General features: G+C 41.1%; 3 protein-coding genes across 3 annotated transcripts in view; 1 reads left to right on the top strand and 2 right to left on the bottom strand.

Moving 5' to 3' along the window:
* Nucleotides 1–2,320, bottom strand: part of gstcd (glutathione S-transferase, C-terminal domain containing) — a 52,865-nt gene extending 50,545 nt beyond the window's left edge. Inside the window, exons 1-2 of the mRNA XM_019255366.2 lie at nt 2,191–2,320; nt 159–583 (exon numbers count right to left, since the gene is read on the bottom strand). Of these exons, the coding sequence (XP_019110911.2) occupies nt 159–572 (414 nt within the window). The 5' untranslated portion in view covers nt 573–583; nt 2,191–2,320. The remainder of the gene's footprint in view (nt 1–158; nt 584–2,190) is intronic.
* Nucleotides 2,321–3,502: 1,182 nt separating this feature from the next.
* Nucleotides 3,503–10,373, top strand: ints12 (integrator complex subunit 12). The gene is made up of 7 exons (XM_019255295.2): nt 3,503–3,646; nt 5,716–5,879; nt 5,984–6,142; nt 6,562–6,743; nt 6,830–6,989; nt 7,106–7,249; nt 9,023–10,373. Exons 2-7 carry the CDS (start codon nt 5,724–5,726, stop codon nt 9,581–9,583), a joined length of 1,362 nt encoding a protein of 453 aa, XP_019110840.1. The 5' UTR covers nt 3,503–3,646; nt 5,716–5,723; the 3' UTR covers nt 9,584–10,373.
* A 12-nt stretch (nt 10,374–10,385) lies between these two features.
* arhgef38 (Rho guanine nucleotide exchange factor (GEF) 38) lies at nt 10,386–22,500 on the bottom strand. Its single transcript, XM_019255294.2, has 14 exons — nt 22,122–22,500; nt 17,809–17,993; nt 17,390–17,507; nt 17,132–17,279; nt 16,998–17,015; nt 16,626–16,825; nt 16,336–16,469; nt 15,992–16,096; nt 15,779–15,898; nt 14,584–14,961; nt 14,356–14,493; nt 13,648–13,849; nt 12,175–12,458; nt 10,386–10,604 (listed from the first exon to the last, which is right to left on the bottom strand). Exons 1-14 carry the CDS (start codon nt 22,336–22,338, stop codon nt 10,422–10,424), a joined length of 2,430 nt encoding a protein of 809 aa, XP_019110839.1. The 5' UTR covers nt 22,339–22,500; the 3' UTR covers nt 10,386–10,421.
* Between the last annotated feature and the right edge of the window lie 859 nt (nt 22,501–23,359).

The raw sequence follows: 23,359 nt of genomic DNA, 5'->3' as shown, positions 1-23,359 counted from the left end.
TCTATAAACTCAACCGGTCATGGCAGATGGCTGCCCACCATGAGCTTGGTTCTGCTCAAGGTTTCTGTCTCTTAAAGAAGTTTCCACTATCACCAAGAAGAAGAAGTTTCTTTTCCTTTCTTATACTTTGGACATTTGTGTCTTTGCTTGCCACTAACCTCAGCGCAGGCCTTTAGACAGGTCTTCTTGAATCCCAGCAGAGCCAACACATCATTCCTCGAGGGGTCTGCCTCTAAGGTCTTGTTGATGATGTGTCTAAGGACCACCGCCAGCCCGGCCCTGCAGAGCATCCCAGTCTCATCCAGAACAGCGGGGAGACGGCAGCCTCTAACCAAATGGGGCAGATCCTTCAACTGAATGTCAGACACATCCAGAGACTCTGGTATCTGACTCTTCAATGACTGGGAGGTGGCAGGGTTGGTGAAAACCAGAAAAACTCTGAAAGACTTGCAATCACAGTACGACAGGAGAAACAAGGCGATGGAGGTGTGCAGCGGAAGACGTGGCTTCTCATTTTGGCAACAGACTTCAAGATAGAGGGACGGGTGTTGCTTTACCTCTGTGTGCGTCATCGTAAAGAGTACTGTGGAGAAAAAACAGATGCAAGGAGTGATTAGCTTCCGAAATGTGTTTACATGCACATTTCCCCAATTTTCAAAAACTGCTAAAATTATGTTCCCGCTACTTTTCTGTGTTCTAAATTAAACTCAGCCAGCTGGAGGTAGCACTCACTGTTCTAAAGGGAAGTGTTGTACCACAAAAAGAAACAACAGGAGAAGGTTTATGCACACACCTGCCGATAAAAAGAGACAGCAGAGGTAAAAAGAGACAGACAGAGAGTGGACGGATGAGATGCAGGTTTGAGGTGAGCACAGATACATCGTCTTACTCAAACAACGCTCACATAACAATTCTGTTGGCAGCATGTCGCCTGTTATATCGAAGCTTATTATTTCAGAGTTTGTGTGAAAAAGTTTGTAGAAGATGCCTAGTAGCCAACCTCCGTATCGCCTCTATATAACCTGTATGATGATGCTGGTTACTATCTGTCTCTGTTAACACTGAGGTTTCCAGGTTGTTTCCAGCTATGACACATGAAACATTATCAGAACCACGAATGAAGTACTGAGATTGGATAAAACGCTCGGGTGACAGTACTCAGCAACATGGTTATTGTAAATAATTTAACAACATAACTAGAAAATAAGAAGTTTTATGACTAGAAACAAGGCTCAGCACAAGTGTGCACATCGTCAGCTACAGTGTCTTTAATACAAGAGTGTGCTTCACATAAAAAGAAAATCAATATATCCATTAAGAATTAGAAGAAGAAGAGAAAGAGGCACAAAGGGCTCATACACATGCAAATGTGGAGAGAGACGTCACCCAGAGTGGCGCCCTGCGAGCAGTTGTTGGGGGTTCGGTGTCTTGCTCAGGGGCACCTCGGCAGTGTGCAGGAGGTGAACTGGCACCCCCTCCAGCTACCAGTCCACTTTTAGTCCATACTGGACTTGAACCGGCCAAAGCCAAGTCCCTGCAGACTGAGCTACTGCTGCTTATTACTTGTCACATTATTGTAAACTCTTTGGTCAGGGTGCTGTATAGGTCTGATCTGATTTAGATTAGATTAGATTAGATATACTTTATTCATCCCACCACAGGGATATTTACTTGTTACAGCAGCAGAGGAAAGTGTAGCATACACTACAGAATTAGAACAAAGTAGAAAAGGCAAAAAAAAACCAAACACAATAAACAGACAGAAATATCTATAACCTACACAACAAACACAAAAAACAATCAACCTTTAAAACAGAAAAATATGAGGATAAAAGTGGCATGATATATAAAAAGAATATTGTAATGTAAAGATAAAAGTGGCATGATATATAAAAAGAATATTGTAATGTAAAGTAACCATGATACAATTTGTCATGATGTAGTCATGCATGTATGAAACCTGCAGCACTAGACCATGCAACACACACACACACACACACACACACACACACACACACACACAGTATCAGCTCTTCTTCTTCTTGTTGCAGTACCCCATATTACAACCCTAGGTTGGTCCCCCCGCAATACTTTCGCTTTTTAAGTGTCTTTTTAAGCATGGCAACAACAACATGTTGTGCTAAAACACCAATCCGGACCCGGTGAATGAAATGACACTGAGATACTCACAGCAGCTTCAGTTAATGTGAAGTAATGCGCGATTTGAATGAAACCACGCTGATGTGGTCGGTGCGCACTTCCTCCAGGTCCTCTTCTTTCCTTGTGTGCTGCTAAAGCAAAGCCAAGCTCCACAGCGCCATCAGCTGTCAACACATTCATTCAGTCAGTACTAATATATAATAATAATAATAATAATAATAATAATGAATAAATAATAATAATAAAAATAATAATAATAGTAATAATAATAATAACATAATCCAAATAATAATAATAATAAATTAAAACAGAAGGATTAAGTGTTAAACATGCAATGTAAATGCAGTATTTCTAAATATTAAAATGGTTTCCACACCAGGTTTCTAGGTGACCTGGTACAGTAATAGATGAAAAGTATGGGGTATATGTTTACTTATATACAGACGGATCAAAAGAACCAAAAACAGGAGCAACAGGTGCAGCAGTGCTGGTTCACAGTCATAATAACAAAGTATTAAAAAGAACATCAGGTCATTTAAGTATATATGTGGTGGAGCTATGTGCAATATTATTGGCAATACAAAGGGTGGAGGACAGGGTGGATAGGAAGATAATCTGATTTAATCTCATCACTCTTGAGCATTAAAAACAGAGCAGCAAAAACACACCAGGAAATATTATATGAAATACTGTTGAGAACAGTACTGCTACTGTAATCATTTTATCATTCATTGTAATTGTACAATATGTTTGTGTTGATTTGTTCTGTACACGTGACATCCATTGCACGTCTGTCCGTCCTGGGAGAGGGATCCCTCCTCTGTGGCTCTTCCTGATTTTTCTTCCACCTTATTTCCCTGTTAAGTTTTTCCTCACTCGAACCGAGGGTCTAAGGACAGAGGGTGTCACTCCCTGTACAGATTGTGAAGCCCTCCGAGGCAAATGTACTTTGTGACTTTGGGCTATACAAATAAAATCTGAATCTGATTATCACAGCAGGGGAGGGAGGTGGCGTTCATGTGGGTACCAGCTCATTTAGGGATAAAGGGGAATGAAAAAACAGATCAAACTGCAAAGGAGGCAGCAAAGAAAGAAGAGGTGGAAATGAAAGTAAAATGATCAAAAGCAGAAGGAAAAAGTTTAATGAGGAAGGAAATAATCATGATAATGGAAACAATGTTGGAAAATCCAACATTAGATATATTGTTTTAATTAAAAGAATTTTAAAAAAGGAATTAGTAAAGAAGTAAAGTCCAGCAGATGGCAGTGAATGCAACATGAAGGATACAGACTGCCAACAAACATCAAAGAAGAAGGAGAAGAAGGTTCCTAGGTTCCGCGCCGGACACATTTAACAGTTGCGCCCGTTGTCAGCCGTTGGGAGCTGTTGCCGCTGGTCGAGACGTTGGATGCTCCTCAAAGAAAACAAAGAAACTCAGACTGAAGAAACGACTTTTTATTGTTTGTGCCACGGGCAGAGAGCGAGGTAACGTGAACCAGCTGAACATTATGAACATTATAACCCGTGAGTTTAGTTTTATACGTGAAATCTGAGCGGAAGGAGGGGAAGGGAAACTTTAGCTAGTGTCAGTGCCTCAGTGCTCTGTGTTTGTGGTCCGGACAGACAGACAGACAGACAGACACAGACAGACAGACAGGTTTATTTCCCTTTATTAAACACAGACAGACAGGTTTATTTCTCTTTATTAAACACAGACAGACAGACAGACAGACAGACAGACAGGTTTATTTCTCTTTATTAAACACGGACAGACAGACAGGACTAAACCCAAGAGGTGTGTGTTAAATCCTGACCTGAGGTAAATAATGCCGCATTCCCTTGGTGTGATAATAATAATTTAATGGCATGTTAATGTGATGATACAGTAAAGCTGTAAATGGATTTAAATAAAGCCTCGATCTGTCTCCTCTGACTGTCATTTAAATAATAACTAGAGTCTCTCAAAGACTAAATTCTTTATGAGGTTTTGGATTTACACATTGCATAGTTCACTGTTACTGTTTTCTTTTAATTTAACTGTTATTTATACATGTGTGTATAGTGTTAAAATAGAAAGTTTTGTTTTCTTGCTGTCACTTACTATCTCGCTTAGGAGCTGCTGTAACAAACCCAATTTCCCTGTGGGGATTAATAAAGTATTTCTGATTCTTATAATGCTCATAAATGCAAATGTCACAAATATATATTTTTTTAAAAGCAGTTATTATGTAAAACTGTGTGGGAGTAGGCTGCACTGAAGGAAAAACAGAAGAGGCTTTTACCAATGAATATTTAAGTCCGTCCCTAAATATTTAATTTGATTTATTTTAAATTTAATGCAAAGAGCCAAATCTGATATAGCTGGATATGAAAGCAAATCAGATTGTGTTTGTATAGTCCCAAAGTCACAAAGTACACCTGTGATAGAGAGAGAGAGAGACACACAGGTGCACAGCGGCAGCAAATCATCAACTAACTATAAACTGTAATGGAGATATGGTAGCAGTAATGACAGTAGTAATATGTGTAGTGGACTTTTTATATCTGTAAGGCATGCTTGGAGTTTAGTTAACTGATTGGTTTCATCAGGCTTGATCGATAAATATAATTGAGTGTCGTCAGCATAACAATGAAAATTGATAGAGTGATTCCTAATACTGTTCCCTAAAGGAAGCTAGAAGTGGTCCTAGTACAGAACCTTGTGGGACTCCGTGACAAACTTTGGTATCCATGGAGGATTCATCATTGACGTGAACAAACTGAGATCAATCTAAGAAATACGACTTAAACCAGCTTAGGGCGGGTTCCTTTGATGCCAATTTGATGGTCAATGGTGTCAAATGAGGCACTAAGATCTAACAGGACAAGTACAGAGTCCTTTGTCTGATACAAGTAATGATTATGTTAATGTCGCAAATGTCACAAATATAAAACAGTTATTACGTAAAACTGTGTGGGAGTAGGCTGCACTGAAAGAAAAACAGTCCCTAAATATTTAATTTGAAGAGAAGATTTGTTTTAAATTTAATGTGAACAGTCAAATCTAATATAGCTGGATATGAAATGAAAGGAGGCACGTTGGTACAGTGTGCAACAAGAAGGTTCAAACCTCGGCTGGGACCTTTCCTTGTGGAGTTTGCATGTTGATCCTGTGTCTTCATCTGGCTTCCACCCACAGTCCAAAGACATGCTCTTAATAGGTTAATTGGTGACTTTAAATTGCCCAGAGGACTGAATGTGAAGGGTGGGTTTGTCTCTACGTGCCCTCTGATGAGCTGGCGACTTGCCTCTCACCCAAAGTCAGCTGGGATAAGTTCCAGCCCCACCATGACGGTGATAGATTCTTGAAAAGACATTTTGTTCTTGGAATCAATGAAGTGTTTCTCTGTGCTCTGTTGGTATTTAATCCTGAAGCTGTCTGCCAAATCTAATGTCAGTCCAACTTAATACTGCGACGGCAGCTACAGCTTTTTGTTTAGTTTTTTTCACTCGACTGTAGCAGTGGTGTTTGATAAAGTTGTAACTAAAAGCTGATTTTATGTCGTGATTCACAGTTTAAGCCATGGCTGGACCTGTCAGTCTGGAGCTGGATCCCATCTTCCTGAAGGGGTTGAGTTACCTGCACTCCAAGAGTAAAGACTCAGCTGAGAAACTCAAAGCTTTACTAGACGAGTCCCTTTCAAGAGGAAGCGACTCATCTTACCGTTCGTTACAAAAGGTAAGGACTTCATCACGTATTTCTGCTTATTCATGCTGTACCTCCTTATTGTCAATTTTTATTTGCTATGTCATTTCTTCTGTATTGTCATTGTGTGTCCTCAGGATATCGAGGTGTCCAAGGGATCTGTGTCAAAACTGAGCTTAAGCAAACAGGACTCTAAGTCCTCCTCAAGTTCCTCATCCTCCAGCAGCAGCAGCGGCAGTAGCAAATCCAGTTCTGAAAAGAGCAAGAAAGAGGCAGAGAAGAGATCTGCTGAGAAGGTACAGGTCAATTTTGGATCTTTTTAATTCTTTTGAATATAGTTACAGACGGATATTAAAGCAGAAAATAGAAAATTCAAAACCACATGAAAATATGTCTTTGACGCTACCTCGACTATGTTCCAGTCCTGTTTAACAGCCTGTGAACATGTTCCATTGTAAAGTAGCACAGCATGAATGTGAAGTCAACCTACCACATTTTATTGTAGTGCTGCATTCTCAGACCAGAACGACAAAGCACACTCGGGTTACAGTGGATTACATAATAAGGAAATTAGTGTTCAGGAGTTTTCCATGATGTGCAAGAAAAAACCTGCACAACTCCCCATGTAGGGATGATGAATAAGGTGGCTTCGGTTTTCCAATGTTGTTTTCTTACGGCACTGATGTCAACGTGCTTTGTTCAAACATCTCTTCAGGTCAGAGTCGACTTGAGTGATGTGGACCCTCCGAAAAAGCCCCGTTTGGAGAAACAGGAGAACCGTTCATCTCCCATTACCGTTCAGACGAGCAAAGACCTCCTGCCAAACCTAAACGACTACGATGAGACCAATGCTGATGATTTCGCCATGGAGATGGGCCTGGCTTGTGTCGTCTGCAGGTATGTCATTATCAAACCTGGATACCAATCCAGCACGCACTTCATGTTCACGCGTTAACTGTGTTTTTTTTTTTTTATTCCCTAAGACAAATGACAGTGTCCATGGGAAACCAGCTGGTTGAGTGTCAGGAGTGCCATAATCTGTACCACCAGGACTGTCACAAGCCCCAAGTGACAGACAAAGAAGTAAACGATCCTCGGCTTGTGTGGTATTGTGCCCGCTGCACCAGGCAAATGAAACGTATGGTGAGGAAAATAAATGATATCACTGTATATATTTTTTTAGTGCATCATCATGATAAGTAATTCTGTATTGTTATTGTTTCTGGATAAAAAAATAACCACATTTGTCTGTCCACCAGGCCCAGAAACCTCCACAGAAACCATCCCCTGTATCTGCATCATCAGCGCCTGTCGTAAAGGACACACTGGTTAAAAAGGCAGAGCTTAAAGCCAAGCCTGACACAGCCAGCACCTTCCAAGCCTTCAAAAGAGCAGAAGTGAAGGTACGTGTTATTACTCGTATCGGGTTCCAGAATAGCTGAAACGTAACCAAGTCGCACAAAATTCAGATTCCGTGTCCCTAAGTTATTACTGGTAGCAAATGAGAGGAGATCAAGAGCTGTCAGCGTGTGAAACAAATCCCTGCGAGGCAAATGAGCAGCATGTTTTATTTTGTAATCAGACCACCAACCTCTGCTGCTTGGATATTGTTGCAGTGCATTTCTCCAGAGGGAATGTGTTTTTTAAAACTTTCAGCGTACTTTCACTTCTTGGAGTTCACCCTAAAGTTCTGTTTTTGACGGCAAACACGTTACCTTGTAGTCAGTGATTCGATTATGTTAATTCAAGTCAGAGCAGCAGTGTGTGTGAGTTGTCGAGCTTACAGGTAACTCTGCTGATTGACACGTCTGGAGAAAAGTATTTGCTCTTCGACTCAGTGTAACTTATTCGACTCTATTATTTTGTTATTGTAAACAAATCCCGTGGAAAGACCAAAACCAGCAATGCATTAGTATGAATACTTTCCAGCTTCCCTGCCTTTTTATTTGTTTGCCTAAATAGTGCATTTCTCAGGGACTATATTCTGTAGATTAATACACAAATATAAGTCCTGCTTCTTTTTTGTTTAACAGTGTATTTACATACTGTGTGTCCGGCTAACTTCACTTAAAGTCAGCAGGGGGCAGCACTATTTGCTTATGGGGAAATGACCGTACTTTTCAATTGATTTATGTCCTCTGTAGTTTCCTACAGTTGCCTTTATGATTTTATGGCCTCAGTCACTAGTTTCAAATCTTCTTACAGGCAGCACCATGTTCATTTGAATTATGTTAGATAAAAGTAAAATGAATGATAAAGCAGAGTGATTAAGGAAGGAGAATGATTAAGGTGCTTGTGACTCATTCTCAGTGAGTGCTTTCAGTGCAACAAACCGGCCTCACTCAGGATTGAACTGTAAAACGAGGCGGTGCTGAGCATAATATGAATCAAGATTGATATATGAGATGGTGATGACTGTACTGCCAAACTCAAGGTAGCGGTCCACGAAATAATGTGTGGGTTTACCCATGATGCGGACACTTTTTGGATTTAAAAGGGAGAACATCTTCTTTTTTTATGGTGAAACATCATTTTTGGCAGTACAGTCGTCCCTCGCTATAACGCGGTTCACTTTTCGGGGACTCGCTGTTTCGCAGATTTTTTTTAGTGTAATTTTGCATGCTTTTTTTTACAGCGTACTGTACAGTATGAACGTGCATTGTGTTCTCCGTCCTAAATTGGCTAAGGGAGTACTGTACAGAATGCGTGTAAAAAGGTGTATAAAAGTGTGTGGTTAGGGGTTTTACGGCCTTAAAACATGTATAATAATTGTAAAACTTACTTCGCGGATTTCGTTTATTGTGGGTTATTTTTAGAACGTATCCCCCGCAATAAACGAGGGACCACTGTATATGAAGAAGAGATGTGTATGCCAAAGCTAAATTATTACATCAATTAAATCTGGAAATTTAGTGAATGTTGAGCAGATTATGATTTGTATCTGAAGTTGTATTCATAAATGCACTTGAGTTAATAAGAAAACCTCACCTTATCCATCTAAACCATAGACTTTATCAACTGAACTGCTTCAGTGGACACTGAAATTAATTTTTCGGTTTCTGACTCCAGAGATATTGGTTTCTTCTTTGAAACCTTTTTTAAAAATGTATTATCACTGTATTTCAGTTTGTGTCGCAGTGTGATAACTCTTGTAACTCTCTGAATGATCATTTCAGGCGTCCGCGACATCAGCCAATCCCACCAGCAGCAGCTCCTCCTCCTCAGGCAGCGGTCTCACAGGCTGGGCTGCTTTTGGCGCCAAAACGAACCCATCTCTTCCTGCCAGCTCCAAACTGGGTTCCTCGGGCCAAAGTGGGAGTCACAAAACCTTGACACCTCCCTCTGGCCAGAAACCCGTTGGGCTGTCGGGGCTAGCAGGAGCCAAGTCGGGACTTGGGAGTGCAAAGATACCAGGGAGTGGCAACGGAAACGGCTCTAGCCAGCCCCCTCTGAAAGCACCCCCACCCCTGACTCTGGGCAAGCAGCCACTGAACCGCTCATCAAGCGGTGAAAGCCAAGGGAAAGGGTCTTCCTCATCGGGGGGCGGCTCTCCGAGCAGCTCTCAGGCGAGTGGAGGAGGGAACGGAGGCAATAACGGAGGCAACGGGAACAATGGGAATGGGTCAAAGGCTGCACCAGGGGACAAAGCGCCAACATCCCAAGAGTCCCAGCTAAATGCCATGAAAAGGTTACAACTGGTGAAGAAGAAAGCAGCGCAGAAGAAACTGAAGAAATGAGTAGAGAGACGCACAAAAAAACGTGGGCGGTGTGAGGGAGTATAAAATAAACGCTTAGTTAGTGCCAGAGCGTTACGTTTGTATTACAAGAGCATCTGTACATGAGTAACACATCCAGTCGAATACTTGAATCTTACTTTGTGTAAATGCTGCTGGACTCTGTGTGCCTCGTTCTGTCCTAACAAGTCTATCCGTTGGAGAGAAAAAAAAGTGACTTTTTATCAACAAACGTCATTAAATCTCTTCTTATAAACTGGCAGTAGCAATGACTCTGTAGCATTTGGTGTCATTAAGTGTAAATCATCGTATCCCACAGGACCAATAGAGAATGGATCATGTTTATTCATGACATGATTGTTAAAATATAAACGTTGACATAGATTTCTTCATTTCACGGTCACAAGACATATACTTCATGTATTAAATCATTTCACATATAATATGGACTTCATCTGTAAATCACTTCACATATAAAATTATCTTCATGAATAGATCACTTCATTATCAATATAAACTCTACAACACTGAAGTACAAAAAAAGTGCTCAATACAGTGCCCTGTATTTTCCTACGATTATTTCTATTCACAAATTGTTGTTCCCTTTGGTGAGTTTTTCTGTTATGATCTGAAGGCAAAGTAGACTGAACACTTTTGGTGTGAGATGTCTTGATAACATCCAATGATACCTATTGCAATTTTGATTTTTCACAAACAGAACGTGTCACTGTCAGGACTATTTTTAATCTGTATCAAAGAGTAAGTGGATTTGTATAAAAATGTCACAGGTTGAGTTTTGCTGGGTGTCGTGTTCTTCATGGTTCGGTTTCTTAATAAATATTTACGCGTAAGACATCCTGCCGAGATAGTTGGCAGGGACGTAACCCTTCTGTCCGTTCGACTCGGCTAACCACCAGTCCTTATTGCCTCCCAGGTCAGAGAACTGGAGGATGCGGACGTGCTGGTACTCCTCTAAGGTCAGCTCCTGGTCACAGCGGGCTTGAAATGCGTACACGGCATAAAACTGAAAAGAGACACAAATTAGGTGAAATCAGGGGTGAAGCAAATTCTCCTGACGTAGTTCACAGGTGTCTTTTGTTTGTTTTAGTAAATTGAACAAAGTTACTTTAGAGCAGCTCACAATGAAATGTAACTAAGTACATTTACACAAGTAGACTCAGTACAAATTTAATCATACCCAACTTCTTTTCAGGCCGCCTCCAACTTCAACTCCGAAATATTGCACTTTGTAATCTGACGTTTTTTGTTTTTTTTTAAAAAATGTTATAAAATATATAGAATTAAAGTACCCAACAGTATACACAAGTACAGCTGAAATGATTTGACTGACAGAAAATCAACTGAAATCTGTTTTGATAAATGTTTATTTTTCATGGTTTTCAGACTCTGCCTTTTTAATTTGAATTATTAACTTATTTATTTTATAATGATTTTAAGGTACTAGGGTTTTTTTGTACGATTTGTTGGATATACAGTTGGAAATATAGTTAAATCAGCTCCACCTCAACAAACTACAACGGTAAGTTGTAGGATTTTATAGTGAAATTTATATGGGTGAATTTATATTAAAGCATGAGTAGTAATAACTGAATGATAACATATGATATGAACAGTCACGGGGCATTTTCTTCATTGAGTACTTTTACTTTGAAATCTTTAAGTACATTTTATACTTGATTACATTTTAATACTTTTATTTAGGTAACACTTTTACTTTTAGTGTGGTACCAGTATTTATTTACGTATCTGAGTACTTTTCCTCTATAAAATAAAATAACATGAAATAATATTGACGCGTGCCGTTCTGTAAATCCAGAAGGTGGCACTGTTCATCAGTTTTCCAAACGCACAGGATGTCACCACCAGTCTTAATTTTCATTGCTTACAGTCTCCTGACCCTCATCAACATTTTATATTTAAAGACAAATAACTGTCATGTTATGATGAAGGAAAGTGGCATATTGGACATGAAGACACGGCCACGAGGAGTGTTGAAGCCAGAGTGACATCATGTAATGTTATTCACCCCATTTAATTTCAATGCAAACTAGACAGAGACACTGTGAAGCTGCCATGGCACTGCCAGAACTCCTCCTCATCCAGTCTATATAACTTCACACCTCGGTTTTACTGGCCGTGTATGATAACAACCCTCATATTTCACAGGTGAAGACTCTTATGTGACGAGAAAACCCAGTTAAAGTTACATAGCTTGCTGAGCTGATATTTTATTGTAATTATGAGGTTTATGTGGTGTGTGTGTGTGGTTTGTTGTGTTTCCACTTTGGTATTTATTTTGCCAAATTTCTGATAATCCTTGGTCCATTTCCCGTTTGCCTCAAGGTGTTTATCTATGCATATGTGCATGCTGGCATGTAGTATTTCTGCAGCTGCTTATTTTGCAAAACCTTTCAAGGAACATTAATCTTCTTGACCTTGACTGTTCTTACGCTGGAAACCAAACTGAGCTCAACATAGGTTCTTTTTCATAGCCTTTCTCTTCGGTCCCAAGTGTTGTAGTATCGTAACATGAGGTCCATATGGATCAAGAACAGTTCTAAAAAGACACACACCTGCTCGTTCTCAGCATCCACTGACATCTCCACCTCTTCAGGGCTCTCTGTCTCCACCTGTAGTCCAGAGAGGCTTGAGCTACTGTCGGTGGTGTTGAGGTTGAAGCTGCGCAGGCTGCTGCTGCCACTGCCTGACACAAACAGACTGAGGTCGTCAAAGTCCTCATCCACCATGACAGGCGGCTGCTGGTGTTGCTGCTCTTTGACCATCTGGGCTGCCCGCTGCGAGTCCCTCAGAGGGTTGTACTGCTTCAGGAATGTGGAGTAAACATAGCCCGTTGTACCTAACAGTGACACGAAGGGACAGTTTTGTCATGCCTGACCTTTGAGTCATGAGACATTTTAAAGAGTTTTATCTTGTCCAGGTTCTGAAGTTATGTAATCTCTTAGATTTCTGCCTCTGTCACGATAAAATGAGGGTGCATGGTGCTTAAAACACTGAAAAATTACAGTAAAAAGGCAACACAGTATCTGGATCAGTCATCTGGATAATCCACTGAACACACTGTCAACCTTTTTATTTATTTCTTGGATAGAAGATCCAATAAAAGCTGTTTTCAGTGACCAAGAGACTCTTTTGTTTTTTAAATGTATGTATTTAACCAATACATGGAGACATATCTTATCTGACCCATCTGTTAGTTAATTACAGAACAAACTCTACACTGTAAAACTGTGATTTTGTTTTGTCAATCAAGAAAATAAACAGGTATAATTTCTAGAGGAGAAATGTGTGTTTAATATATAGGACTGCGTTAAGGCTGTAAGCAAAAGCTGCTCACACGGAGCTGGAAAGTGTGTAAATATGAGGCAAGCATATTCATAGTGGTGATATCAACAGAAGAATGAACAACAAGTTCCTGGGAATGCTTGTAATCCCAGTGGAAAAGACAAGTCTGTGAAGAATGTACTTTTTTTTTTCTAGAGAAAGGAACTTGTTATTGCAAAGTACAGAGAAGCGCACAAGCGGCATCTCTCCGTCCTTGTTTCTGAATACCCATAGGGAGAGGCTTTGAACTCTAAGTAACACTGCTTACAACGTGCAGCGGTTTGTTCCAAACAAGACATTGGTATCTCAGGTGTCTCTGCAAGACGTAGAGGGGAGATGGAGACAAGCTATGGAGTTGTCCCTGTTGTGAGGCAACCATCTCCAGAGGCAGGCAAAGAGGTACCAGCAACCATGACATCACAAGAGCTCCTGGGACTGATTCTTGCGTGCTCACTTGTCGGTGTCAGAAAGTAAAGTTTGTGTGTATCTACACAGCCTCAGTCATCTAATAGATGCAGGTGTACTCACAGTGGAATATGTATGAAAGGAGACCCATACCGACCATACCTGCAGATGATCTAGTGTGATAAGTTAATTCACCTTGTGTGTCTTACAAACAAGATGCGCCATGAGCTACCCCTACCCTGAGGGTCTTTGTCCTCATGCATACTCACACACACATACACACACACACACACACTTGCCTCCAGTGTGAACCAGCCAGCGGCTGCTGCTGCCTAATGGGTCTGTGTCCTCCAGCAGGGCCACCAGCTCTCCCTCCAGCAGGCTGAGGTCCTGCTCCTGGCAGCCATTGCACTTTCTCTTCAGCTGGTACAGACGGTTAAGTGGGTGTTCTGCCAGCAGCCGGGCGCGCTGTTCCTCGGTTTGATGCTGCACCTCGGGCATCTGGAGGACAGCACAGCATAAAGGCATGTAGGCGTGTTGTGTGTACGAGGGTATTCAAGGGAGGGTGAAAGCTGCTAAGTTCCTGGGGGTAGGTAGTTTCTAATGAACCTACTCGCATGTCCAAGCGCAAGCATGTTCTCATATATGTACAGGTGTGCATGCATATGCGTACACCTACATGCACATACATTATAAATACCTCAGGGGATTGATACCTGGTGGAGCTTTGGGTTGCCAAGTGCCCCAGTTAATCACAACCCGGAGCTGTTCTCTGTGTTTGCCTTTGATAAGACTCATAGCTGCTCATTTATGGCTTGGAATCAGTTCAAAACATTTTGAAAGAGTCGAAGGAATGTTTGGAACTTTTGTTTCGACCTGGAGTCAATGAGAGGTTTGCAGACACCGACACAAACTGACCAGGGATCTAAATAACACAGACTACAGGCTATAACACGCAATCTCATCTGGAGACGTGAATAATGGAGTCTAGATTTCCATTTTCTTACCGCTATTTTCTTGTCTCGTTGCCTCTCGAAGCTGACTTTTCGCTCCATTAACCTCTGGGCATTATCTTTGACAAAAGTCAGATTGTTCAGCATATCCATGATGCTGTTCTGCACCTCAGCCATGTTTGACAACGGAGCCTGAAAAGACACAATACAATTTAGTTTGAATATTAAATAGACTAAAAATAAATTGTGTTTATTAATGTGATCTGTGTGTGGGATCCTCACTGGTAGCTGCTGTATGGATGGGGACAAAAGTAGCATTTTATCCATCAACCCTCTGAGCAGGGCCACCAGGTACACCACACAGTTGGTCAGGATAGTATAGGCGGCCACGTTGAACCTCTGCAACTCCTCCACTAGCAAAGCATTAAGAGCTTCGTAGTCCCTCCTGGCAGGACCAGGCGGGTCTTCTGACACCAGCGAAGCAGATGAAGCAGTGGTGGATGACGAGGAGGACGAGGATGAAAAAGAAGAAGAGCGCTCCAGGCGGCTGCAGTAATCCAGCAATTTGTCATAGCGCTTCTGGATGAGCTTCTGTGGGGCTGTGAACATGCCTTGCAGGGAGGAAAGGGGGGCGAGGACCAAGCGCTCCATACTGTCTTTCTGGAGGAAGAAGTCAGAGAGGCAGCAGACGATAAATACAGGCATCCAGTATAAGTCTAAGTATTCAGGTACTTTTAGTGTACATTTGTGTGTTTTTTTTTCCGATTTTTTAAATGTCTTGTTTTTGCACGCAGCAGTGTCTCTAATTCAGAACAATTTTCTCAACAAAGGTACGCCTTAACATTCATCTGGAATACACAACAATAACAGAGCAGCTCCAGCTTGATTTGCATGCAGACAAACACCATAATGGGTTGTACCATACATAAAGTATGGACTGTGTCTTTGGTGAAAATGCTCCGTCTCCTGAAAGCAGTTATACCTGTCGTGTTTGGATTATAGCAGACACCGTGAAACTCTTTTCACGTCTGTTGCTTTTCTTCTCGGAGTACACATGCCTCTGTGTCTACACTTATTTTGTGAAGCTCATTACAGACTTTGGTTTGAGGCAGTGCTAAACTGCTGCAGTGACGAGCTGCTACACACAGAGTCAAAGGTATAGTTATCTCTGAAGTGACAACAGTGCAATCCACATAGAGAAGAGGTTGGGAGAGGGAAGTTGGCAGACTTACTGAAGGATCAAGCAGGAAGGTTAGAGGCATAGAGGAAGAGGATTAATACAATGGACAGAGGACAGGTAGCTACAGGCAAAGTGACAGATGACTCAGTTCACAGGAGGGTGAATGGGAGGTCACGTAAGAACAGCAAGGACAGATGCAAACAGACGATTCAGGGAGGAAATGGAGGAGAGGAAAGCTGGCCTAAATGAAACTAATAACATTTTTGGGTGAAGTACAAAAAAAAAAGCCAATCTTACAAAGTGCTTATAGGGGTCATGACCATTACTGTGCAATGTGCCATTTATGCCATTTTTGTTTGGCTCCTTGACGATGTTCTGCATGTCCTGGACGTTCTGGACAGCGACAGACACCATCTCCTGCAGAAAAGACAACGAGGAAAAAAAGTTGACAGGATATTTTAAACCATCAAAAACAAACACTTTTTTATGTAATATCAAACGCTAACTTACTTGAACATACTGCAGGTAACATTGAACATTCTTGACCAGCTGCCTCACAGCCTTCTCCAGACTCCTGAACAGCTTCTCCTCTCTGTCAAACACTTCGTCTCTCACCTACGGAAAGACGAGAAAAATGTTGTCGAGTTAGGAAAACGTTTCTAAAATTGCAAATAACACTAACGACTGCATAAAGTAACAATTTGTGCATTGATATAATGTACCTATAGCCAACTCTCAAGTCCACCTCATAACTCCATGTATATCTTATTAATTATGGTGATCCACCTCATAACTCCATGTATATCTTATTAATTATGGTGAGCATTAAGTGAATTTATTTATTTATTTCTTACCTGTGGTTCAACTCCAGTGAGGATCTTGAGAAAGCCAGCAAACCTGTCGCCTTTCTTGCGGATAGAGTGGATGTTGAACTTGTGTAGTTTTCCTCTCAGCGTGCCTTCATCTTCCAACCTCTTATACTTCATAACTGAGAGTGAACAGTAATATGGTACCAAAATTAAAATAATGTATTTCATACAGTATAGACAGCATAGGAGATGATTTACAATGAACCTGATTTCAGGTCGCAAAATCACATATTTGAACGACATCAGTAGTGAAATATGCGTTAATGAAGTCTCACCTATATCCTTGCGTCTTTTGAACTCATTGATGTTAACGTTGATGATCTTGGCGGCAGTGAATGCCTCCTGCAGTGGCCGACAGTCGGGGTGGTCTTCAGGTGTGGCCTGCCACAGCTCCCGAAGCAGTAGTGGGTACTTCATGATCCTCTGAACTGGTTTGATAATCAGTGAACCCATGTCCAGCAAGTTGGGTTTCCCTCTGTGCAACAGTAAACAGTAAACAACACGAACTGATATGAGCTACAGTGAATGACAACATCCAAAAGTGCTGATTTAACACAACAATCAAGATCTACATGTGACAGGATATATTATATGAGACTCAGTATATTTTAAATGCCAGCATAATTATTGAATTAAAGGATACTTACTCTTGGTCATAGATTTTTCTGTAATTAAAAAGAAACAACAGTCACCACCAAGAGTATTTCCAGTGAATTTCAGTGTTTATAATACTGGGGAAGTTCTGAATCATTTGAAAAAATACTTGGAGGAAGTGACTTACTTCAGAGCTAATACACACGTGGTGAAATGTTGCTTTATCTCTTCCTCTTTCTCATAGGTTTTCAGTGACATGTTGGCATCGTCATGATGGTAACAGTAAATCTTATATACATCTTCTAAAGCTGCCTTCGCCTGGATGAATACTTCTCCTTCAAAAAGAAAAAGTCCCTCAGCTCATTAGATACATTATACATCTGTTGTCTAATATTAACCGGAAGATTTAAATCAAGAAATCAGGCGCGAGTCCAAGTGGTATTACCTATGACAACTGCCTCTGGATCAGGGTCAGCCATCGCCTCATTCAGTCTGTGAAGGAGTGCTGCAGATACCTCACACACTGTCTCCATGTTGGTGAACAGCCTGTCTACATCCACAACCTAACAGAGCGTAAGGAAACTACACTGTAAAAAACGTATACGTACATATACATAGCTATAATATATAATATAACACATACTTTAAATTATTTTGGACATCTTCATGCAAATTAAACAATTAAAATTAGTTTATAGTATATGTTCAATCAAAATATCAATAAACAACAACAACAAACATCTTCATTCATAGTATAAATAAGCTGAACATCAACGTTTTCTCGACTTTTTAAAAAGGTTTATTCTAAGAACACCTTTAGCCTGCAAGAGACTTTTTTCTCTCTGGGTCCTGCGGAGCTCCTACCTGCACATTTCGGAGAGGCTGGACCACCTCTCTGATGCACAGCTCCAGGTCAGTGAGGTAGTCCTTTTCAGTCTGCACAAGTTCATGAATGACCTTTGCCCTGCGGTTCATCTTCCTCAAACGGACCTCCTCCGGGTCCAGTGCTGGCGAGGGGGGCGTGGACAGGTCATGTGGTGTCATTTTCTCTGCAAAAAGATGACATGGAATTAATATAAAATAGAAATAAGCTCAGATGTGACCAGTTACATGCTCATGTACCGTAGCAAATGTATGGAAAGCTGATGGGAAGCTGCCTAATCTTAGGGTGCAGCTGCATAGAGTGGCATTCACAAACGTTGACCAAGGTTTGCAAAGTGCAAAGTCATTTATAAATGCCATCTGGCAATATGAAACTATATTAACAGACATAAAATATCATACAGCGGGGAAAAGGCAATGAATAAATACTGTCCCAGCACCTGGTTTAATGAGTAATACAGGTCATACAAGGACAGAGAAAACTGATGAAGATGTGAGTGCACCTACATTTTTTTGTTTTTTTGTAAATCTGCATTTTCCCCAAAAAATATTTTTTGCCAGCATTTCAAGCCATCTGTGTCACATTTTCTTTAATACTGGTAAACACTTTGGCCTTTGGGCTGTGCATGCTTAGATAAACCTACATATCTTTTAACATATACCGCTTGACGCCCTAGCAGCCATTTAGATCACCGTATTTCACGGTGATCTAATTATTTTGACTCGAGCGCCAAAAGGCCTCGCTTAGTATGCCAGTCAGGCTGACTTCTCTTTTTTTTTTTTTCTTCTTTTTTATTGCTCTGCTGCCTAATCAGTCTGTGGCTGCTCTGTGCTTTGCATGGCAGCCATGAGTGTCTGCTCAGGGAAGAGGGATGCTTCCTTGGTGCCTAATCGAGGATACACAACACTTCCTTCTCTGAGGAGTGATGGAAAGAGAGAGTGAGAGAGAGAGGAGCAGGGAGGGAGGGAGACAGAAGGCTGTGAGGCTCGTCTCAGGTTACTGAAGTAATCGTGCCGCTGATGTAATGCTACAGCGTGCTCAGGCATTCTGTCTGCTCCGACTGGGAGTGTTTGTGTGTTTGTGTGTGTGTATGGGGGGGAGTGGCACACAGTGATAAACATACACCTATAAGGACACAGACACACTGACAAATTCACACAGGTTCATATACATATACTCACAGTCCTTGGCTTACTAATTTTACACACCTATGCACACACACACAAACACACAAAGGTAAACATTATGTAAGATTTAACCGTAAGACGTCGAGGTAAGTCTATCCTTCTTTACAGTATGTTTAATTGCACTCATTGTACATATTATATCCAGATATCCGAGTAATAATTAGTCCAGTCACACCCTTTGTATTTACACCATGTATCCCACTGCTATATTTCTGGGTTTGGACCAGATCTTATTCCCATTTCAGCACACGATCAGCAAGGCAGGCGAGAAAGAGAGGAAAAGAAAAGAAAATAATGAGGGCAGGTGTAGAGACATTATTCTTTTTACCTATATTTTCTTTTAAAAAAAACGTATCTATTTTGAGTTGCAGGCCACATAAAACAACAAGTTCCAGATGCCGTGAATGTCACAGTGTTGCCATGAGGAGGAGAATGTAAAGTAAGTAGCGGCTGCCTTTTGCAAAATGGGTCATGTGTTTCTGGCCAGTGGGCAGTACTAACTCATGAATGCGAACACTGTACAGACTGTGCTCAAAGGCTGGCTGGCTCACTGAGTCTGGCCAAGATCTGATCACATTCTGCTTGCAACACTGCTCACCTTACACTTTTTTTCTTTTTTCCTGAGATACAGGAAATTTATAAGGTGAATCATCGCCTCTTTGAAAATCTAAAAAAAAAAAAACCTGAGCATTAATCTGAATGATTATTGTGTTCAATTGGAAGCTCATGTTTTTGTATCTTGATACAGATCACCTTTTAATGCCTGGTTTAAAGTTGGCATACAGTTGGTGCATCAGTTGAAATCGCTACACCCTCCGTCCTACTTCTGTTTTCATTGCTTCTGAATGATTGACAACAGTGTAACAGGCATAATTAATAAAGAATCACAGCTTTCTTCTGTACAGCGCATCATATGACCAAACGGTGCAGTTATAAGCCTTTTCCTTCAGCGGTTACTAATTAACTTGTCAATGCCTATTAATACTTCAAGAAAGAGATAAGGTTATCTGTTGTGTGAGTTCAGTGAGGCTTTGGAGCGAATCATTGTTAATATATTTCCACCGTTTTGCTTTGGGATAACATTTTTCATTATAGGACCACCGGAAACTTTTTTACTGGAGGAAATGTTTTGTAAAAAAAGAGGTATCATGTGTCTAGGTGGGTTTTCAGTGTCAAAAGAGACCCTGGAATCTGAAAACCTCCACCCGTGAGAAAAAGTTCAGCTGAGGTATTTTGGTAACTCGTTGGGCAGATTCTACTTTTAATCTTTTCATATATTTACTCCAGTATTTTCTGGCCTGTTTTAATGAGTGTGTCTTAAGAGACTTTGAATTCTCTGAGTGAAAGTTTCCCCATTCAAAACTGGAATAGATTCCTCCCTGCTAACCCATTCACGTTACGGAAACTAAAATGGATTATAGCCTATCAAGACTCAGCAGCAGATCTCAAACTGTGCTGACTTATCCTTTTGACAGCATTATGTTTAGCGGAGGTTTGGTTGCTGGCACAGGAGTTCCCATGAAAGTGGATACAGGGCTTTTCAACGTTCAGCCCACTGAAAGGGATCCAACAGACAGCCCCAGAACTGAATACAAGGCACGGTGTATCATGTATCGCCATCAAGAAAAATGAAACGTCAGACTTTGCCACACATTCCCTAAGAATACTGGGAATATCTTTTGGATTATGCTGGGACACACATTCTCACACACAGACAGATTTCAGTCCTTAAACAATATAAACCCACATCAAAGTAACCTTATCCATGCATGATATGTGGATAAATGAATATTTGGTTTATTACTTTTCCTTTATGTATGATTTGTAAATCATTTCCAGGACTATTATATTTAGTTACTGTAAATAATTAGACATTGATGTCATGTTGCCATGGTTCTGCGGCTCGACCAACCTGTCTGACAAGCAGATGAGAAGTGACTGCGGAGCAGCAACTCACATGTTTCCTCTTTCGGTGAAGTCATCGTTCTGTCAATATTTGCAATGGTAATACCACTGTAAATATGTAATGCTGCCTGTCAGGTGTGGGACCGATGTCAAGCAGAGTGGGAGATTAGTTTACTGAAAACATGGCCAGTGTTGTTTTTTTTGACAACCCTGCATGCCATGATGCAGGCTGGTCAAGACAACAGAAAGTACAAAGGAGGAGAGAGTGTCTCTATTTCAAGTAAACAGAGTAGCTGCTGATAAGGCAAGTGTGTGTGTCTGTCTGTCTATGTGTGAAAGTTATCTTATCAGTACAACAACAAGTGAGAAGTAGGTTATACTTTGCCTTTTTTAGGCAAGGTGCCACTTTTAACATGTGGTGTAAAGAAAATGAACCTCTGGAACAAGTGGCAAAGGGAAGCTTACATACTTTGACTAATCTTTAATCAGGAGTTCCTGCTGCCACGGTGATACAAGTAATTTTGCCTGAAGTACAGCATTCCCAGGCGCTGGACGCACCCAATCGACAGGTGAATCCAGTTTTTTCTGAAATGCGGCTATGAAAAGGCCAGACAGCATTTGTGATGAGGTCACCCAGCTGGATTAATGTTTTTTTTTTTTCTCCTTTCCAACTAGTTAACTAGTAACTTTTTGGGTGTCAGACGTCGCAAATGGTTGTTTAGCATTAAACTTTTTGACATCTCTTGAAACTCATACACCAAACTTTTGTGATGAAAACGAATCCGTAAATCCCCCTTCATCCTTCACAGGTGTATTTGGCCTATAGTTCTTGTTTACTTGCTGGTCTGGAACACTTCTAAAGCCACTCCTCTGTGCCTGAGTTTTTGCATATGTGGCTTCATCCCCTGTGGGAGTATCTCCTGCTCGACACATAATAACACAACAGGTGCCTAGTATCCAGAGCTATAGAGCAGTCCGCACGCCGTCTGTCTTTGCATGTGTTGAATTTTGCCCGGCAAGCCATAAATTCTGCTCTTACAGTCCATCTACAGTAGACATACTTGTCTGAAAATCCACCTGGTATGTGTGTTACAGGCAAGTTTGGATATGTAAAGAGTTGAGAGACTTTTTCAGTGTTGGCTGACGTGTGTATAGATTGTTGCCATAGTTTTGACCCCTGGGGAGGTCATTATCTGGTGTACCTTTAAGTTTAGCGCTGTACTCCGTCTTGTCAGACTGGCTCCTCCTCACCAACGTCCCCAGGTTGATGTCACCTTTGGCCGTGTCATCAGCTACAATAGTGTCCGTCTTTCTCCTCTCCAGGTAACGCAGAAACATAGGCCGGTTCCTCCTCTTTATCACTTTATCCTTCTCTTTTTCCTTCTCCTTCTCACTTCCACCGGCCTCGTTGGGATCCATGGTGAGGCCGTCAGTTCCCTTTGGTGCTTCCAGACCAGTTGAGTTGAAAAGAAAGGGAAGAGAGAGAGGGACAGGAAGAGGGAGAGAGAAATGCAGAGAGAGAGGGAGGGAGGGAGAGAGAGAGAGCCTGGGAAGAGCAACAGGTGTAATGTCCACTGTGCACTGACTGCTCTGCACAGGTAAATGAGCTCCTCCCCATGTCTACCTGTCATGAGAGCTATGTGGCCACACCTCTCTACTGCTGTGCTATGCTTTTCCCCCTTTAGACATGTATGTTAATCCAGGGAGAGTAAGTGCATGTCAACACTTTATTTTCCTCGAAAGTGTGTCAGGGTGGAGGAATAACCACCAGCTTCTTTTTTTGCTCTCACTGACGCTGAAACAAAATGTCCTGAAAATAAAAAGCATGCGATACCTCGCAGAGACAGAAAAAATGTGGAAATATCAATGAGGAAGTTGTTGTAAACGTTGTAAACCACACTCAGCTATGAAGAGAGCTTTATATTTACATAAAAATGAATAATGAAATATAATGTGCCCTTTGAAATGAATTAAATGAATGAAAGAAACATGCCCTGCGTATATTGCTGACTAATGGCTGAGTCAGGTTATTCATTTTTAGTGGTTTTGAAACGACAAAGCTTGTGCTTTTCAAATCATAAACAATCAATTAAGCAAAAAAAAAATCATAAATGATGGATTTTAAGTTTCTGATAAACGTGTTCTTTTAATAAAATATAAAAAGTCAAACCTGGTTAGACAGGTAATTCTACGACACGCGCCGCCACAATGATTTCTGGTCAAGGCAACCAGACACTGTGTTCCTTGCCAGAACAATGAATGGACTTCCTTCCCATTGAACCTCAGGTAATGAGCGCTCCCATTGTGTTTTCAGATCACTGTGCGGTGAGCTCATAGCACACCTGTTTAACTTCCATTAGACTAGATGGACGCATATGGCTCACCACTATATGTCAGCTGGTCACCAACATAAGACAGATAAACTGGAACAACTCTAGAT

This window comes from Larimichthys crocea, chromosome X (assembly GCF_000972845.2).
Source record: "Larimichthys crocea isolate SSNF chromosome X, L_crocea_2.0, whole genome shotgun sequence".
NCBI classification, from domain to species: Eukaryota; Metazoa; Chordata; class Actinopteri; family Sciaenidae; genus Larimichthys; species Larimichthys crocea.
This window is presented reverse-complemented; position numbering and strand designations above follow the sequence as displayed.

Coding starts and splice junctions, on each gene's coding strand:
- ints12 (XM_019255295.2), top strand. CDS start 5,724: ATGGCTGGACCTGTCAGTCTGGAGCTGGATCCCATCTTCCTGAAGGGG. Junction 6,744..6,829: donor CTGGCTTGTGTCGTCTGCAG/GTATGTCATTAT, acceptor TTATTCCCTAAG/ACAAATGACAGTGTCCATGG. Junction 6,990..7,105: donor CCAGGCAAATGAAACGTATG/GTGAGGAAAATA, acceptor TCTGTCCACCAG/GCCCAGAAACCTCCACAGAA.
- arhgef38 (XM_019255294.2), bottom strand. CDS start 22,338: ATGGATCCCAACGAGGCCGGTGGAAGTGAGAAGGAGAAGGAAAAAGAG. Junction 17,994..22,121: donor GTACAGCGCTAAACTTAAAG/GTACACCAGATA, acceptor ATCTTTTTGCAG/AGAAAATGACACCACATGAC. Junction 13,850..14,355: donor AACGAGACAAGAAAATAGCG/GTAAGAAAATGG, acceptor GCTGTCCTCCAG/ATGCCCGAGGTGCAGCATCA.